The sequence below is a fragment of the Coenobita brevimanus genome, chromosome 62 (genome assembly GCF_032717465.1).
Source record: "Coenobita brevimanus isolate Jiangsu-jjx chromosome 62, ASM3271746v2, whole genome shotgun sequence".
NCBI lineage: Eukaryota > Metazoa > Arthropoda > Malacostraca > Decapoda > Coenobitidae > Coenobita > Coenobita brevimanus.
In genome coordinates, this window is record NC_137015.1 from 36,718,235 (window position 1) to 36,735,373 (window position 17,139).

The window sequence follows — 17,139 nt, forward strand, 5'->3', positions numbered from 1 at the left end:
GTCATCTGACTGAAGGGTTAATATAATACACATCTGTTCCTGAGAGCCTGCAATTCATCTTAGGAATATACAATATACCTGTTCTACAACCACTGACTCCTCAAATACACTCTGATCTACAACAAGTGAATAAAAGTATAGTACAGTATTAAAGAATGCAACTAAATATTTCATAACACCCACACACTTGCTGTTTTAATTTGGTGGTGGTTATCATAGCTGCTTTGTTCATACTACAGTAGAACCTCAAAAATTTACCATGACTGGAGCTCTTGCTTTGCATGAGTATTGGATTTCTCAGATTATATATAATGTAGAATCCTCCTCCTATACTATCTATCTATCTATAGCCCGACACCCTAATCCCACAAAGGGTGGCCACAGACAAAACGCCTCCAAGTCGCTCTGTCACCCACCATTTGACTACCCTCCCCCCAACTCACTCCCCCTCCCTCAAATACATCTCCTTGATTTACAGTACTGTATATACAGCTACACCAAAATCACAGACAAAATTACCTCTTGCCCTACATTTCTGTATACAGTACTGTACATGATTCCAGTTTTATTCAAGCAAAATATAATGATATTTCAGTAAATAAGCTTTGTACAGGTACAGTACTTGAAGGCAGTAGCTCTGTAAAAGTACAGCTACTGTATTTTCAGCAGTTTCCTTACAACTCACATTGACCTAACGTCATTTGTTTTCCTGAAGCAAGTACCACAATCTCATATTTTCTGATCTGTCAATTGACTGTATGGTACACAGTACTGACCCCTTCAACTACATTTGGCACTGCACTTCACTTTCTTCTGATTTTAATTTCTGGGCCCTGCTAATATAGGTACATATTAGTAATTCAACAATCTGAATCTCATGTTGACAAAGTCCTCATAATTTTGTTTTAAAAAAGCATAAGAAAAAAAAAAAAAAATTGGACAAAATTGTTATTTCAGAAAGCAAACTAATGAGGTTCTACTGTACTGTACTGTACCAATATTTTACTCACTGCTCAAAACTTTGTATATTTTTTCAGTACTGAACATTCATCTAACACAGGTGGCACTGCTAGTTTTAAACTACTGTACAACACTGGGTTACCTGTGGGTCATGTTACAACCACTCAGTACTTGTGTTCAGTGGTGGTAGTGGTTGTGGTGGTGGCGGTGGTGGAGGTTGCATTGCGGGTGCCTGATCGGAAGCTGAAGTTAATCTGATTGCCACTCTCACGCCACTGCTTGTAGAAGTAGTATGCGTTGAATCCAAAGACGCACATACCCACATAACTGAAGAATGAAGCTGCAGCAAAGGCATCTCCAGCTCTGAAAATGTATGCTATGGTAATTCCTTGTTAAAAGCTGCCATTTTTTATAATTTTTTGCATTGAAGCAGCTGAAAAATAGGAAGGCATCATGTGTTGTGGAGGTGTATGTAAAGAAGAGTAATAAACAGTCATAGGAGGGATGGAAGAAGTATGAAGAGAAGGGGAGAGTGACAAAAATAAATGATAGGTATGATGGAAGATTTGTGTATCTTATGAACAGGTTAGATTCTTAATACTGTGAATACTTCTGGCAGTTTTTTCCCTTTTAGTACGTATCACTCCACATACAAACAGAATCTATACTGACCCTTGTGCAGCAAATGCAGCAGCCACACAGCCAGCCACAAACCAGAAGAATGTCCATATGAATGTGTACCCCAACTCCTGCACAAAGAGAAGAGGGAGACTAATGTAGTTCATTCAATCATTCATTTATCATCTACATGTAATCCTGTGTTGCCCCATAAGAAGCATAGGAGCCTGAGGCTAGGCAAGTTGGTCCTGACATTTAAGGTGAGAGTGATCTGCCTCACTCATCCCTGAGTGGCATTACATGAGCTCAATTGGGAGACAGGTGGCCTGTAGTCCTAATGGACACAGGTTCAAATCCTCACTGGGGCAGGGAACCGTTTAAGGATTTGAATTTCATTAAATCAGGCTTTACTGATCTACCAGAAAACCCGCTAACATGTCGTAAAAATACCCCTGCTAATACCAATACACCAGTTCTGTATGAGACAGCCCTAACATGTACTCAGTACGGACGCTCGGTGTTAGTGCCGAAGTGGTAACATGTAGAGGTGTATGGTATGTAGGAGGACTGCTGGGCCTTGACAGTAGGCTGTGAAGCCTATGCCCAGAGTCAGACACATAAAAAAAAAAATAAATAAAAAATAAAAATAAAAAACTCCTTGGATATAAACCTGCACTGGCTCAATCCCATTGGAGTGCCTTAATTACCCACTAAACTACAGTATTATAAATGGATGAACTGCATCCAACTACTGAAACTGGATTCATTATAAAGATATGGTAATCTTACTTACAAGTCAGGAATATGTTAAAAATATCAGTGAGTTCCAAAATGTCAAAACTTTTCCATACTACTGTTACTATAAATTGAATGGAACTGGGATATTAGCTTTATAGGTGGCAATGGGACTTTTAACAGTAGGTTATCCTATAATGTGGACTTTACAGCAAAAGCAACTGAGAAAATGCAACTTATAATGAGGACTGACTGAGCCTGTTTCAGTTCCACTAGGATCCCCTTCGTCAGGCCAAAAATGTTGTATCTTCACACTGAACACTGTTCTAATGTGTAACTAGTAAATAATTCTATATCAACAGTTCCCAGCGGTATGAACTGTGCATCACAACAGGCACTATCATAGCATAAACTCTTAAAATTACTTTAGGATTATTGAATCTACTGGAGGGAGGGACTTGTAGGTAAACTGACAAAAGTTCACCCAATAATTTCCACATTTTCTCATTTTCCACTGCTGGCTAATATTCCTAATTCAAGTAACGCTTGGCATGTTTCTCCATTCATAAATGTTTTTCATCAATATCATGCATCAGATAGGAAAATGATGGACATCTAAGTGTGAAACACACTGTACACGGAGGGAATGGGACATATCATAGCCATAAAATGCACACTAAAAGTCATACTACTGTATATACAATGCAGCATGTAACAGAAATGCATAAATTGTGCAATGAGAGTCATACAAAACATACTGCAAGAGGCAATGCACCAGTCACACAAAACAATACCAAGTTATACAAAGCACAATGTAACTGTCATACAAAACACACTGTAACAGGTCAAAGACTGAAGGGGTTAAGCTCTCCTTCCCCACACATTACAACCAACCATCCATCCATCCATCATCCAATTCTTCACTGCCCCATCAGAAGCACCCAGACCAAGGCTATGCTGCTCAGTCCACAAATGTAAGTTGAAGTGACTAGTCACTTCTCCCTGAGTGGTGGCATTATAGCAATAAACCCCAGCCATCCACCAGATTCAAAACCTTAAGAGCTACAGCTGGCTGAAGCACCAAAACCCCTTTAACCTGATAATATTTTTATTTTCTTATTGCTGCTCCAAACAATTTTATGTGGCTTTAGGAGAGACCTCTTATATTATTGGGATAAATGATGGGTGTATTTAAATCCTCCATCGTAAGTAAAATCTCTCCTATGCAGAACAGAATAACATGGGGCAGCAAGAATAATCTTGAAAAATGTATCATCATAGCAAACCACTGTAACTCCCTAGACCACAAAGCATCTATTCACGGAAAATATAAATGGTATACTGTACAGACCACTGTCAGCCATGGCACGAGAGAGAGGACACGGGTGAGGTTGATGAGCCAAAAGAAGAGAAGGACTAATGAGGTCCAGAAGGCAGACATGGAAACGAAGCTCATCCAATCAGCCTGCGAAGACCGGTTGTAGTCTGACACCATAGTGCAGATGAACACGATGATGCTGACAACCTGGTAGGAAAAATTTACAGGTGAGCTTGATGATGTTGACAACCCAGTAAGATAAATGTGGACACAAACAATAGTGCTGACAATGCAGCAAGAAATATGTACAGACACACATGATGATGATGACAACCCTGATGGCAATGTGTACTGATGAACATAATGATGCTGAGGGAATACTGTATGTACACGTGAGTGCAATGATCCCGATGATCTTGAAAGAAAATGTACAGATGAAGATACTAATGCTAACATACAGCAGTGGAAGGAATGACTTAATGTACATGTGAACATGATGCTAACAACCGGGGTGAAAAAGTGTATATGAACACAGTGTTGCTGACAACTGGAAGAAAATGTATAGGCCTGTACATATGAATACAATGATGCTGATAACCTGCAGGTAAATGTATCAGTCAAAGGACATTGCTAAAAACTGAAAAACATGAAAGTTACCATCAATGGGTGAAACAAAAACACCTGTATTTAAATATGCATGCATTGCCAGAGACTCCAGAAAAATTTACTGTAAACATATGGTATTTAATGCACAGTACAGTTAGACCTCAATAAAGCTGTTTCGTTTAAGACTATCCACATTAAACTGCAAATGAATTATATGCATTATTCACTTGAGTTGCTCATTACTAATTAAAACAGACAGTGTGACAGACAGACAGATATGATAAACAGATGGATAAACTAATGCCAAAAAATGAGGCAGAAACATTAATAGATAATGAACGACTGACATAGATAGATGACAAACTGACGGATGAATTTACTAGTGCAAAAAAATAGGAAGGCATCAGTAGGACATAAAGACACATAATGAGATGGTGAAAGGCAAAAAAATATATTACAAAGATAAAAAAGTTTACTAGTGCCAAAAAATGATAAAGTTTTGTAGTTTGGAAAAGCAGATTGTATCATACTTGCCCAATGCCCCCCCCCTCAAAAAAAAAAAAACTTTTGTACCAAGAAAAACATATTTTATTATACCTGCCCAACATCAAAGATAGAAATTATACATTTCTGTAACTTACAATATTATCCCACAAATGAGTAAAACCCCATGTCATGGTACCTTAAACTACATTAACCTTCTTCTGGTCGGACATTAAAGTATTTTATTCTAATGCCAGAATCTCATTCAACTTAGAGTGAGCCATACAAGCCTAAGTGTTAATACTGTCATCAATAACCCTTTCATGGAAGGGACAACTCTTTATTCTGTTTGGGCTAATGTCATATGAATGCACTGTACAGCTATTTACTCGGCATGTGTCACTGACGCCTGTTTCATGATAAACATACCTCTCTCGCTGATGGCTGAAGGGTTAAGGATATACTGTACTGTAATAACTACCCGCTTCTAACTTCAAAATGAATCATGAGCAACTTTTAGCAAAAATGTGTTAGTTCATCAGATGCTTAATCCTGAAATCTGTTTTCTCTCTCTCTCTCTTTTACTTTCCATTTTTTTTCCTACATCCAGACAATTTTATTCAGCTGAGGACAGACTTTGAATTGGAAGGGCTGGATACAAACTTCATTATCCCCTACAATATGAGTGATCTTGTACAAGATAAATACAATCATATGAAAGTACTGCAACAACAATAAACTTCACAAATATGCTCCCTAATATGAAGGGTTTAATAATGATGCCACTTCATGTAAAGCTGCCGTAACCATCTATCCATCACTTCACTTCTAGTTTATTCTATATTCACTCAACTTTTATGCCCAATTCATTCCCTCATTCTTTTACCATCACTGTTTGTTTTTATGTCTTTTCTGTTGTTCTTCAATACATGCAGAAATCCCATTTTTCTCATGTCCCTGCCATTAAAGTATCTCTTCAACTTATCATTCTTAACCATTTTTCTCAACAGTGTCTGCTCTCACTTCTTTATGTATAATCTGTCCACTTTAACTTGGTCTAAAACTGCCATCTCACCTTCTAATGCTGAGCTATAACAAAAGAAAAACATTAGGATATAGTGCTAGTCCTGAAGAAGTGCCATGGACAGGATGTAGAGCTGTAGAACCTTCTTGTTCTGCCACTGATCTGGGGGAAATAAGCTGAACAAGGATAAATCCTCTTGCAAGTTATGGTCCCCCTGGGGAAGAGGGGAGGAAAGAATACTTCCTCAGTATCCCTGCTTGTCGTAAGAGGCGACTAAAAGGGGCTAAGTTGTTTCCAATCTTTCTCTCCTTACTGTCCTCTTCTTCTCTTCTGTCCTACTTCTCTTCTTGATATTTCCACGTTTTTTCCAGCTTATATTTTCCTTCTACTACTATCCGGTTAGATATTTGGTTTCATGGCATACATAGTTTGAGAATCTCCCAATGACACTGACCCATCCTACCTTCCTGGGTAGAGCCTTTCAACCAAGTGATCAATCAAACCACTCCATTGCCAAGCCACTTTAACATGAAGTTATTTCAGTGCCAAGACCACTTCTGTGTCAAGACCACTTCTACACCAAGACCACTTCAACACCAGGACCACTTCAATGCCAACACCACTTCTTTGTGTTCTTCCCCATTTCTGTTCTATTGCTAGTCATGGGTCTTTGCTTTGAATCAGTGTCATATGGTATTTGATACCTGGTAACAGGAATCCATTTTTCAACCACAAGCTAAGATGGACAATCTCTAGAACACAGAATACAGACAGTCCTCAAATAACTTGAAGTGCCTGCAAAATGCTACTTTAATTGACATGATTTGATTAATAAGAGCAGTTGAAAAAGAGAGTGAGAGAGAGAGAAAAAAAAAAAACTGATGTAAAAGAAACTTTATAAAGGAATACCAAGCAACATTAAACAAGGGAAAGGTGTAAATTCCTCAGCATCTTCATAAATAAGTTTTAAACAACTACCTGCATTATAAATTACTGTACATTCATTTTGATGGTGGGCGATGGTGATCAACATCCACTCACCTGATGTAGTGCTGCCTACCAGTTCTTGTTCCTCCACCTTTATCATTCTTTTTCTGTGTCTGCCCTCCTCTTTTTCCTATTTCTCCCATCTTTCCTGTCACTTTTTATTACTCTTCTTTCCTTTTCAGGTGACTTTATATTCAGTGACATGCATAATGATTTCCTGTAAGCCAGGAAACTATTTACAACACTGGGTGGTAACCATTTAACTAAAACACACGTTCCTTATGTATTAACAAGCAGGTTGGCAGAGGGTTAGTGCCCCTTCCCATAAAATAACTAACTCAAAGACAAATGGCCACCACTTACGGATTATGGTGTCTGGCTATAGACAGAATAGACAGATTTATTTTTCTTCACATTCTTTTTTCTGCTTTATCATACACTCACTTTCCTTCCCATTCTCTTTTATTCTTTATCATTCTCATTTTCTTCTTACTCCACCATCAATGTCCAATACCCTAAATTCCCTTCCCATTCCCTCACATATTACATCAATAATTCAATCAATCCTGCCCCCCCTCCCACCTCTCTCTTTCTGAAATGCATTCTCACCAAAGTATAATCACTCTCACCAGATGCACTATTTTGAGTCGGCCCTCAATGGCTTTGATGTAGTTCTTATTGAAGCGTATCTTGTTGGCATCACTTTGCTCAGGGGCAGACGTGGTGGTGGTGTGCTGAGCTGGGAACTGCTGCTGCGAAGCCATCTGTGGGTTGTAGTAAGAGTTACAGTACAACGGTAAAGACTATCTGTTGGTTGTAAGAAGCGGTAAATGGAGTTATGATAGAAGAACAAAGGGTGTGCTTTCACAATTTCAAGAAAGATAAGAGTCAGAATCTGAATGTAAATGTTAATATATCTGTTGGTGCCAGAGGGGTACCTTCATGTCATAGCACTGACTTAACTAGGCAGCTCCACTGCAATGGATGCCTCTCAACTATACCCTAAATGGGGATGAAGGACTGTGGGAAAGGGGGGAACTTAGCTTGCAGTCTACTGGGTTCACATTTCAGATAACCGAACACTACCACTACCACACTGTACTATATATGTTGACTGCAGGCCATATTGACCCCTTATACTCTGGGGAAGCTGATGGTGCAATGATTAGCACATTCAGCTCACAACTGGAAGAACCTGAGCTCAGTTCTCAAGCTAGTCACTCAGATAGGTTCTGTCTGTTTTCCCTTTGTCCCTGTTCACCCAGCAGTATAAATGGGGGCCTGGCTGTAATATCAACAGCAGTGGGTCATATATTAGGAGGAAGACTGGGACTCTGGTGGCAAAAATTGACTGCCTTAATGACCCTGGTGCAGGTGACAAGCATAAATCTAAGCCCTATACGGTTTCCATGACAAGTTAAAATATAAAGGTCATTATCCTATATGGGTTGTGAAGTGAGTTAGAATATGTGAGAAAATTATATCTATATGCTGTTGTAATTAAAAATTATGTAAAAATGCCATATGTGGTTGTAGAATGAGTCAGAATATGTGGGTTATTATTTCTGCTGTCATGTTACCACACTCTGTCTGACTGAGAGCCATCAACTGCAGGCAAGCAACCACCCCTGCAGGGCTGTCCCCTGCAGTGAATCGAAGTTCCCATACGGCTGACATCATCTCGCCACAGTAAGGCAGGGACACTGTACTAGGGTGAAGGTTTGGTTCCTGGGCGGAAGCAGCATTTGCATCTCTCCATCCAGTTAACAGGGGCGCTATAGCAGGCTCTACTTCACCCCATTATTTGGCTATATGGTTACCATCCAGCACTGTATTGATTACCCTATATAAAGGACACAATATGGCCTGTCACTCACTGTAGAACCACCTGTAGTGGAAAGAAAAACAATAAACAGTGACAGTGGGAAGAAAGGAGGACAGACACAGAAAAGGAATGCTAAATATGAAGTAGGCAACAGTACATCAAGATAATGTAGTGGATGATGGGCACCCTCACCTACCACCAGAACATGAGGGATATGGGATGAGTTACAATATGAAGGTATATATGGCATCAGTGGATTGTTGGCTAGTAGAATTTGTGGGTCATCGGAAAGGTTAGAAAGTGAGGACAGTGCCATGATTTAGAATAAAAATGTTGTGGCATGAGTTTAATGCTTATGTTTTTCAAGGCCTTGACAATGCATGCATAAATTGTGTTAAACTGTAAATAGCAACTAACAGGGCTACTGGGGGCCAAGTAGTTCCAGCATTACTAGTATGAAACCAACAACTAACATTTTTTTTTTTTTTTTTTAATGCCCCGTCACCAAATCCTACCCCAGGGTAGCCTACTGGAATTTGAATCTGAAGTTTTCTTAGGTCAGCTGCCATCATAGTCTAACAAATCTATCCAAGCCCCGTGAAACAGACTGTTCTGGTGTGCAAAAGATATGTATGCGCAGTAGTCTCAGCCTGGACTTTGACCGTACAGTATAAATGATGACAAGTCCCCTGCCTGGGAATGTTGTGCAAGGCTATCAAGCTTTATATTCCACACCCCTCCGATGGTAGTACCTCCCATGGATGATGGTAATTATCCACTTCCTACCTTGAAATGCGTGGCATGATTTAATATGTGCAGGTTCTGGTACGAATTACAATATGATGGTTGTCGCATAAGTTAGAAACTGTAGAACGAGTCAGAATATAAACTGTATTGTGTCAGAATGTGAGGACTGTAGTAGGAGTTACAATGTGAGGGTTGTGACGAGTTAGAATGTGCCATGACAGACTTAGATTAGAAAGTGAGACTTGTGGCATGTGTTACAGTATGTGGCACAGGTTAAAATGTGAGACTTACAGCATGGCTTTGAGTGTGCGGCATGAGTTAGAATATGGGACTTGCGGCAAGAGTCAGAACAGTATCACGATTTAGAAAGTGAGGGTTGTGACAGGAGTTTGTATGTGGAGCATAAGCTACAGTGAGTAGGAGTTGGCATAAGAGAAAGAGAGAGAGAGACGCGTTAAACACCCCGGTAACAACCCGTTCACTCATGCTCAACGTTTATTGACCCCTTCATCCTGAGTACGTCTTTTTCATCCACCGCCGGACGATTTTATTGATCTCAGAGGAGATTTTCGACCTGGAAGAGTCAGATACCACCTCCAATAAGCCCGTCCCTAAAGTACATCTCGCTTAGGATGAACAAAATCGTCTGTTAGTGTCAGAAATAAATTTAAGAGTTCGTCATCGTAGGGAATGTGTGATAAAGCCACTGAGCTCTATAATATGCAGAGGCTTTCTCATGGGTAACAGCTTAAGTTATGTAGCCGCCGCCAGGGCGGCGCTGGTGTAGCGGCAGCCATGTTACACCACGCCTGACGCTCACGGTTTTTGAACTGAGGTGTTCGTTGGGTTTTTGAAAGCAGCCGATGATTCCGTAATATATAGTGCCATGGTCAGCTGTGCAGCTTCTGGATGCAAAAATGGGTACAGGAAATCATCAAAGAGAGATGGCTTTACATTTCACAAGTAAGAAATATATCTTGCCCCCTTCCCCGGAATTCCTGCATGATCCAGTCTTTCTCTCCATATCCTATTCTCTTCTGTTCACACTCTCTTGTAGATATTTCCATGTTTTTTTTTCCGGCCTTTATCAATCTGGACATTCGGTTTCATCATTCATAACATGCCATAAAGGGTAAGTTCTGCACTGCAGCAACCAATGGCGTTGTTTTATACTCACTGGTTAAATATACTGAAAATAATTCGTTGAACTTGGGAGAAAAAAATCATAATCCATATATGTTTCTGTATTATAAGCGACGAGTGTATCTTAATAACCACTGCTTTAGTGGAGGCGATTTGTTTGTGGCCACCCCAAACGGGATTGAGGCGTCTGGCAATAGATAGATAAATAGATAATTAGAATTTGAGTGCTAGTGTTTCAATATGGCGGCCACGCCCGCAGCGGAGATAGCCTCTCCATACTTTAGGGCTCAATGGATAAATCTAACAAATAATGCATTAATTTTTCACTCCAACGTTCATACTTCATTGCTTCGAATAAAAAACAAAATCGTATTGTTAAGAAATATCACGTAAGTCATAATATATATTGGAGGGAAACGCAAATTTGTCACTACTGAAGATAAGACGGCAGCAAAATTTGTAACTGCCCAAGAAATAAAAAGAGAGAGAAAAAAAATAACAAATGATCGGTATTTATGTACTGGAAAAAATACTGAAAGCGGAGTAACACGCAAAGCATACTAAAAAGGTTACTTATAAAAAAATCAGCTCCCAGAAAAAGTATATCATAAATCATTATACGTACGAATACTGAAGGGGGGAAAATGAAATGAGAAAAACATTTACCTAACTATGATGGCGTCTGGGTTTATTCTTGCAACCGGTAGACGATTTCATTCAACTTAGACATGGATCTCGAGGAGAGAGGGTATTAATGGTGGCCAGACTATAAACATTCTCTCTCTCTCTCTCTCTCTCTCTCTCTCTCTCTCTCTCTCTCTCTCTCTCTCTCTATGACAATAAGGTTATATCGTAGATTAATTTCTCCCTTCTCCTCTCTTTCGATAATAACAGCAGTAAGGTCGGTTGGTTAATCTCTCCACACTAACCCTTCACCCCTCTTTCTGACTTACCTCTTTTCTTACCCTCTCTCCTCACACTACCACCACCACCACCAAGCCACACTAACACCCTTCCCCTTTGTCTGATACAGCCAACAAAAATGAGATAACACAATGTTCTCACTTCCTTTCCCTCTCACTGACTCACTCTCTCACACTAATAGCCTACCGGTATCGATCACTAGGCTAGGTACTCGTATGACCTTTTGCCGGGTATATGAAGGAGGGCGGCGCGGTGTGGAGGGGGCTGAAATGGAATAGGTGTGTATATAAGGTGTTAATCCGTCGTTATAGTTCAGCAGTCGGGATGGCAATTTTACGCCTGGTTAAAATAAAGTATAAGACAAGAAATAACGCGTGAGAGAATATTGCGCACCGGAAAAAAGGGGGGGGGGAACCTCCTAGGGCCATAAGTATTAATATCTTCTAGTCGATAAAGTCAGATTTATTTCATTCTCGCTGTCACCACACGATATTACTCACGTTTAGACGTTCGACCTACAGGAATTATACTGCTCTCTTCATTAACCTCTACCTGCAGTATACGTGGTGTCCCCGAGATTATTATAATCGTCCGAGACTGCAAAAAATAAATGAAAGAATCGTACTGAAGTGTCAAAATCGAAATAGCGATAGTTGATGAATAACAACAACAATAATAATAATAATAATACATGTAATTATATAATCCTACCGCCATTACCATAGCCCATCATTACACAAAAAGGGAGTGGGTAGCAGCCAGAAAGAAAACAAAGTTCAAAAGTAGAACCACGTATTCTCATGGTCACTTTACCTCTTATATTATTCAAGCTTCAGACGATTCTCTGCTAAAAGTGAATCATAGCCTGAGTGTTAATACGCGTGATATTGTGTGGTGTGAGAGGGTGGTATGGTGTGATATGAGGGTCACAAGGTGTATGGTTTGGTGTGTGTATGGTGCGTTGTGGTGTAGCTTCGGTAAGTCGTCAAAGCTTAAGGAAGTGAAGTACCTCGCGTGTGAAAATCATTAGTAAGAGACAGACGGACCCACTCCTTGAAAGGGTCCACCATAAAAAAATACCGGTACGTTATCGGACTGAGGGGTTGAAAATGAGTATCGTAATCAGGATCACAGCCATTTATAATCCTCAACAGGTGACTGGAGTTTCTATCATATACTGCCACGACGGGGCAATAGTAGCCTAATTCCAGGCCTCTGCATCGTGAACGGGGCAAAAAAGGAATTGATTTTTAATAATAATGTACAGATTATAATTATAATCTGTACAGCATCCATTCCTTTATTGCCCCATCAGCAGAGGAAGGACCCTGCCATTAGCAAGGATAACCAGCTTCACCGGCTCCTGAGTTACTTCATGTGAGCAATACTCGTATACCCCAAAACGTCCCTCGGCTGTACACCCTTACTGGGCCCACCTTAACCACCAGACATCAATCGGTTATAGTAAATGGTTTCCTGGGTTAGAGGAAACTATTCGGCTTGCCACTTGACGGAGCAAATCACAACACTGAGTAAGTGGACGGTAGGTGTCTCCACCGTAATAATAAATTAATACCCCTCCCCCCTAGGGGAAAAAAAAAATGCACTTCACTATTCCCGCCAAAAACCTGCGTAAGCAACAAACAGCGTCAGTACCAGACGCCCTCAAGGAGCGGTTCGTGGCGGGAATATTCATAAGCTTGACGACTGACGTCACCTCTCACGTATACCTCTCCAAGTATGCTTCCTCTAAAATCTTTGGCAGATAGGACTTTTTTCCTACTTAACAAAGGCGTTTTGTGTAAGTCTTGAACTATCACTGGGAATACTGGTACCCATACTACAGAAGTGTTAACATTTTGAAAGCCTTTGACAACAAGGATTGCTCTCAGTTGATCAAAATCTTCAGACTTTGCTTTAGCATGTAGGCTATAGCGTTATACTACAGTATACCGCAACTATGCTTGCATATATCATCGTTTTTACAGCCACCTTTCAGTGTTAATCAGTTTTTAATCATGACTGCTTGCAACTACACGATTTTTACTTTTTTTCTTGTGTATTTCCTTTCTTATGTCTAATGGTTATATTTCAAGATTTATGCATGTATAGTAGTTGAAGACATTTGATTTGGTATATTCATCGTATAACAAAGTTTGCACAAACACTTTATCATGATTTTGCGTGAGGTTTTACATGTAGTTTTTGGATGCCCACCTGTGCTCAGGTGCACTCGATATTTTTATGCATACCGTACTCGTTTTCATGTGGTTTTTGTTGTCGCGATACTTTGTTTTGTATTTCTACAAGCTGTTATACACGATTACTTTTTTCAATGTATACAAGTTTCTATACACCGTTACATGGTATTTTCATGTACACACTTGTTTTATGCAGTCCTTCCTCAACGCACTCACGTTTTATTACAATATATGGTCACGTCCAGTATATTCCTTTTAAAATAATTCTCAATATAGCTAGTTCCATACATGTGTTTACATACGTGTACCTTTACCTCCACATGTATACCGCCAGTCATACACTGAGGGTTATAGTGTGACGTTATCAAACCTAACGTCCGTCATGGCACAAGTAAACAAAAGTCATAGCTACCAGCCACTCTTTCTCTGAGTGAACAATGGTGTGTTACTGCAGCGTCCACTTCTGTCATAATAGCAAAGGTCGAAACATATTCAGTACAACAGATTACCGAAGAGTCCAAAATCAGGGAGAAAACGCTTTAAACTTGAGTCGCCAGTGGCTTGATCTGCTGAATTTTGGGTAACATCAAGATCTGTTTGCCTCATTTGTCTCAGGTAAGTAAAGATATTCTTCTTTTTCCATCCTAAAGTGTTCATCGATCATTTAAGTAATACTCAACATGGTAGCACACTTGAGACAGTGGCTTAGTCAGGTCTCCACCAATGGCGGGCACAAGGTGGGGCCAGCAGTGGCTTAAGTTAGCTATGGAGGAGGCTGGGGAAACCTGAGTCACCCAGTCAGACCCTTCATCTTTTCAACGGGCCCCCTCCCATTTGAAAAACTGGATTGGGTCAACAAACAATACCTGCATGTAGACCTAGTGCTTGGACCTCCCCCATGATACAAACCACCTGACCGTAAGCTTTAAGACTGATAACTGTTGAGGTATTCGCTTGTGTATGGGCTTCATGAGATTATCAGATAATTAACAATTTGTGGGTAACTTATCCCAGTCACCAGACAAGTTGATCATTACGTACGGATCGTCACTAATTATTCTAATTTTTCCAGTACAACGCTCATTCTATTTTTGTTCAGTCACCCTTGTACACAAAAGGGGCTCTGGATCGACCTTTCCATGCTGGTAATTCCAGACGGGATAAGAATTGTGATTATTTACAAGACCCCGTATACTTTCAGTTCAATGTTTACGTTGCTCTTTCTTCGTCATGGCGGCGCATCCAAGGTGAAGTCATTGCAAACTCTACACTGCAGCATACCAGTGATTTTCGGTACCAGTATACCTTTATATCCATTTAAAGTATATCACTACCCATACATGCCGCAGATCCACATGCATTTCTCGTATGTCTAATCTTATATCTGCAAGCATACAGACTTAATGTTATGTAACTCAATTATTCCTTTTTGTATACCATATCAGCATGTACACCAACTTTCCTACATGTCTCAGCTCCATATACTCGTAAACACTTTAAGTATTTGTATGTGTGTATTGATTTACGTCTGCTGACACATACTGTACAGTATACTAGCAGGTACAGTAACTATGTATGATTAGAGTATGTATCTGTTTGTATATCTGTACTGGTTTCAAGTATTCACCTGCATATACCGTACTCGCTGGTACCTGTGTATGCACGTACCGGGTATGTATGTATTTACGAATGTGTGTATTTCTTGGTTTATACGTATACACCTAAATATATTCGTATGCAAGCTACTTATGTATATACTGGGTATGTATGTATGTATGTACTGGTTTACACAGGTTCACTTACGTATACACTCGCCACACATGCGCAGTGTCCTACTTACATGGAAAAGAACGTACAGACCTACCTACCTACCCAATAATTAACCTATCTAGACTACGAGATATATTCTGTTAAGACCATTCGGGGATAGCAGGGAAACATACAAAATATATCCTCCCCCTGAATGTGGATTATAGGAGCCTCAAGTACAAGACGTCTTTCCCTATGTTAAAAAAAAAAAAATGGGATGTTAGCAAGAATGAAACACTCGGAACGTCATCGTACTGAAGAAATTACATATTAAGAGGTTTATAATAATGAATAGTGATTTGTTTTATACCTAATGAATTTCCGTATTTTGTATTATTAAATTACAGTATTTTGTATCATTAACCCCTTCAGTAGTGTGATGTATGTTTTCAGTTTATTGTTACTATCATTAGATGCTTTTAGATCAGCGTAGGGGAGTTTTCGATCTGTAGGCGTTAGAGATAGCAGCCATTGTACCCATCACAACACTCAGCATGGCCTAAAACTGTCATCTCTCCATCTTCATTTTTTAGTTGTAATAAGAGATTAACACCAGAATACGATGCTAGTCACAAAAGGTGCTATAAGAACGATACACTGTTTATTTTTATTTTTATTTTTATTTTTTTTATTTTTGCCATTGAGTTACATGAAATTAGCTGCAGAAGGACGAAAATATGGGCCAAGTTAGGGTAAAAAGAGTATAGCTGGCTTATTCCTGTTGACCCGCGGTGGCAAGTATGAACTCTCAAACTAGCAAAATCGATTTCGGGAGGAAATACTTCCTTTGAAACGTGACTTTTCATAAAATAATGATCCAAGACTAATATTGGTGCTACAGGAAAACAATACTAATTTTTGCTACTTCAAGCTCAATTATAAGCTAATCACAGGAACCAAGTAGAAATAGCTTACTAATAGTTTTCGCTGCTTCCAGGTAGAAAAGAGTGATCATAGGCTAGATATTGGCTCTAAAGGAAAACAGTGTTTCTTCTGGATTATATAAGGCAAAACATCATGGTCATAGGCGTGATGCTAGATCTAAGAAGAAACAATAAGGTAGCTGTTTTAGCTACTTTTCAGCAGATTTTAATTATCATTAGTTTAATATTGGATCTTGATGGAAACACTACCACTTTTGCATACTTTTCAGCAGAAAATTACGAGTTGGTCAAGCTAACTACTGAATCCCCTGGGAAACTAGAACTACCATTTATCATTAATTTTAGGAATTAACACTTATCCCAAACTTCGGGCTGGATCTGAAAGGAAACAATATCACTTTTAACCTACGTTAAACGGAAAAAATATGGTTATAAACCCAAAAACATAACCTAGGGGTGTCATCTATACCTCAAGGAAATCTGGCAACCCCGAAGCTCCCCCCCCCTCCCCCCGGCAGACAACTGACAATCGATCCTGCGCAAGGGAGGACAGGGGTGCACTATTTCGTTTGTAACTTCACTCCCTCGTGGTTGTTACAGCGTCGGTGCAGAGGGCAACGTTAGAGCTGGCCAACAGCGGATGCTGGGGGGTAGATAATACAAAGGATGTAGTAGGTGACAAAAGCCAGGAGGATTCAGTTGCCTAGTGGAATCCAGCGCCCTTAAATTCGGTTTTAGGACACACTAGGGTGTTCGTAAAGAATAAGTGGCAGTATAAGTGTCAGCAGGAGACGCCTACTACTTCTCCTATGCCCACCCAAACCCTGCTGCCTACTTTCCAGCCCCCCGTTGCCTCGTTTAAGTGACAACGGCCG

At 39.9% G+C, this 17,139-nt stretch overlaps 1 protein-coding gene across 1 annotated transcript in view; it reads right to left on the reverse strand.

Moving 5' to 3' along the window:
* Positions 1–990: 990 nt before the first annotated feature.
* The window catches only part of LOC145404132 (plasmolipin-like), a 28,321-nt gene continuing 12,172 nt past the window's right edge, over positions 991–17,139 (reverse strand). The window contains exons 2-5 of the mRNA XM_080275760.1: positions 7,361–7,495; positions 3,665–3,838; positions 1,633–1,709; positions 991–1,323 (exon numbers count right to left, since the gene is read on the reverse strand). Of these exons, the coding sequence (XP_080131886.1) occupies positions 1,125–1,323; positions 1,633–1,709; positions 3,665–3,838; positions 7,361–7,495 (585 nt within the window). The 3' untranslated portion in view covers positions 991–1,124. The remainder of the gene's footprint in view (positions 1,324–1,632; positions 1,710–3,664; positions 3,839–7,360; positions 7,496–17,139) is intronic.